General features: G+C 41.4%; 1 protein-coding gene across 1 annotated transcript; it reads right to left on the reverse strand.

Moving 5' to 3' along the window:
* Nucleotides 1–668: 668 nt before the first annotated feature.
* Nucleotides 669–2539, reverse strand: LOC112164457 (capsanthin/capsorubin synthase, chromoplastic). Its single transcript, XM_024300647.2, has one exon. The coding sequence runs from the start codon at nucleotides 2284–2286 to the stop codon at nucleotides 802–804; it is 1485 nt and encodes a 494-aa protein (XP_024156415.1). The 5' UTR covers nucleotides 2287–2539; the 3' UTR covers nucleotides 669–801.
* Between the last annotated feature and the right edge of the window lie 242 nt (nucleotides 2540–2781).

Here is a 2781-nt window from a genome sequence, read left to right on the forward strand (position 1 = left end):
TCAGTCCAGGGGATTCACCATTGTCTACCTGCCGGAACGCATGAGAGTAAAAGGCTTCCTTACCCTCCACGATGCTACTCCAATTTCATCATTGTTTGGAATAATTGAATATCTCCAGCTGAGTTTAGTTATATGATCCTAAAATGCAGCTAAAATAGTACAACTCTCAATATCTACTTCTAAACAATACACTACTATTGCAGCACATGTCAGGATTGACACTGCCAAGACACAAAGGAGCACGATTTCCATGAACCGATGAGAAGAACAGTTAGCTTATGGGTTGAGCTAGCTTGAACAACTATGCATGAACCGATGGAAGAACGGTCAATTAAACGGAAATTTAATTGTACCAAGGATTCAGATTATACATCTTCTGTTAGCTAGCTGCATTCACTCCAACAACAGGTCAATCTGAGTAGCCAAAACTGATAATGATCCTCCCTTACGGTCTAAATCAGCAGCAGGCAATGATTAAAAAACAAATGGTTTTTCGGATATCAGCTGCTCTCATTAAGAAACTAGCAATTATATAGCTTTGTCAAGAAAAAACTGCAGAATTTGTTCTGGAGCTTTCAAAGAATGTTTTTACACTAACTCGCTAGAGAACCGTTCCAAATGCTTAAAACGAATCCATTGACCTAAGACATCTTGAATTATAGCTCAAATAGCTGAACTATCAACAAAATGTTATTGAACCAATAGTGTGTTTAAAGTTTAAACTATTACCAAACTGAAGGTTAGAGATGAACAAAACACAAATGCAGGTAATATCTCTCACACGAACATAATATTACATTATTACATGGTTTCTAGTGCTAGATTCCCAATCATTTTAACCAAGGGCGCAGGACACTTTGAAACAATATCGAACCTAGACAGAAATGAGGCATGGCCAAACAGAGATAAACTCAACAAGGCAAGCTCTGTAAGAGACAACCTTGAAGAGAGAAACCCTTGCCAGTAATAAGGATCCAAGTCAAAGAAAGCATCAAAAAACCTTCTAGTCCCATTAAGATCAAGCTTCAACAAAGTCTCCATCCCGAAAGAGTAATATTCCCTTACACATCTCCTCTCAATTGGCCACAAACCATTCCACGCTCGTTGATGAAGCGATTTCCCTCTGATCATTCGGCTCGAACCAAGGCACTCTGCAATGGCCTCAGCAAGTATTGGTGCTAGAGCCATTGTCCGAGCCACCATGTAACCAGTTGAAGGGTGGACAATCCCAGAAGTCCCTCCAATTGCCATAACGCTTTGAGGTATCCGAGGAAGAGGGCCTCCCATTGGAATCAAACACTTCTCAACCTCCAATATCCTCTTCACTCGAATGCCCAAATGCCTTAGCCTCGCCACCATTCTTTTCTTAATCTCCATGTAAGGTAAAACTGGCCTACTAACCAGTGAAGTCTCTTCCAAGAATACTAAGTTGGAATCAAATGGCATTGCATACAGAAAAGTGGGGATCCTAGAATTACCAGTACGCAAGTAAGGTTCATTCCCAAGATGGGAATCCCTCCAATCCATAAGAAGCATCTTGTCCAAGTCGAAGGGGTGACCCTCCACTTCTGCCAAAATTCCATGAGCAATCTGATAGCCATGGTTCCTTGGCTTATTATACTCTACGAAATTGCTTGCAAAACCACTGGCATCAACAACTAAGCTTGCCTTCAACTCATTCCCATCATCACACAAAATCAAAGACTCAAACTCTTTGTGCTCAATTTTCCAAACCTTTGCCTGGTGAAATTTGACTCCATTGGAGAGACACCTCTCCATCAACAAATTCTTAAGTTTCTTCCTACTGACTCGACCATAAGGACGGTCCAAATACTTGGTCTTATTATCATCAATATGAACACAAGCCATAGGCCATGTTTTATCTAAGCAACTTTCAAGCTCCAAGCTCTCAAACTCATCAACCCAAACACCATAGTTATTTGGCCACATAGAAAGAGGTAAAGGATCAACACAACATACCTTGATGCCATACTGTGACACTTGCTCAGCAAGACGAAGACCAGCAGGGCCTGTGCCAATGATGATCACATCTGACCGAAACCGGCTAGAAGGGTCCAACCGGGGCAGATCAAAGTCTAGCACTTCAGGTTTTGACTCTGGTTTCAAGTCCAGAAAATTTCCATACTTGCTTTGGACTCTGGAAAATCTCTTTCTTGAGTGATGGGTTTTTGGCAAAGAGAATGGAGGACTGGATGCATGAAAGAGTTGACTGGTCTTGGTTGGTAGTGGTGGTGGCGGTGAAAACAAGCTGACAAAGGTGTCCATTATAGAGTGGGATGAAGATGACACAGAAGAGAGAGAGGTTATATAATAGAAGAAGAAGAATAGGAGCTACAGACAGAACGGGAATCTTAAGCACTATATGAAATTTATGCTTCGACTTTCTAAAAAATTTGGTAGTGCAGCATTTGTTTGAGTAAGGTAAACGACGTGCTGGGGCCTGGGGGCCATTTGTCGGTCATTTACACATGCATGATGCATGAATTCCACTTACATGAGTTACTGAAACAATTGAAGTCACTTTGCTTTGGTATCATCGGATCCACCACATGGGCCTCCCCATTCTCAGGGCACAGTTTCATGTATCAGGCAGGTCATTTGTTTGACTGAAATAGGAAAATAAAAGAAACAGAGAGCATTTTCTTTTTATGAAAAATGAAAATGGGATCATCCTGTGATTGTGAAGCAAATATTGTCGAGATTCCAGACTCCAAACTGATTGAGTGAGCAATAGTCTTTCGGTGTAGGGGAGCGAAACTG

The sequence above is a fragment of the Rosa chinensis genome, chromosome 5 (assembly GCF_002994745.2).
Source record: "Rosa chinensis cultivar Old Blush chromosome 5, RchiOBHm-V2, whole genome shotgun sequence".
In the NCBI taxonomy this organism is placed as follows: Eukaryota; Viridiplantae; Streptophyta; class Magnoliopsida; order Rosales; family Rosaceae; genus Rosa; species Rosa chinensis.

Coding starts and splice junctions, on each gene's coding strand:
- LOC112164457 (XM_024300647.2), bottom strand. CDS start 2,286: ATGGACACCTTTGTCAGCTTGTTTTCACCGCCACCACCACTACCAACC.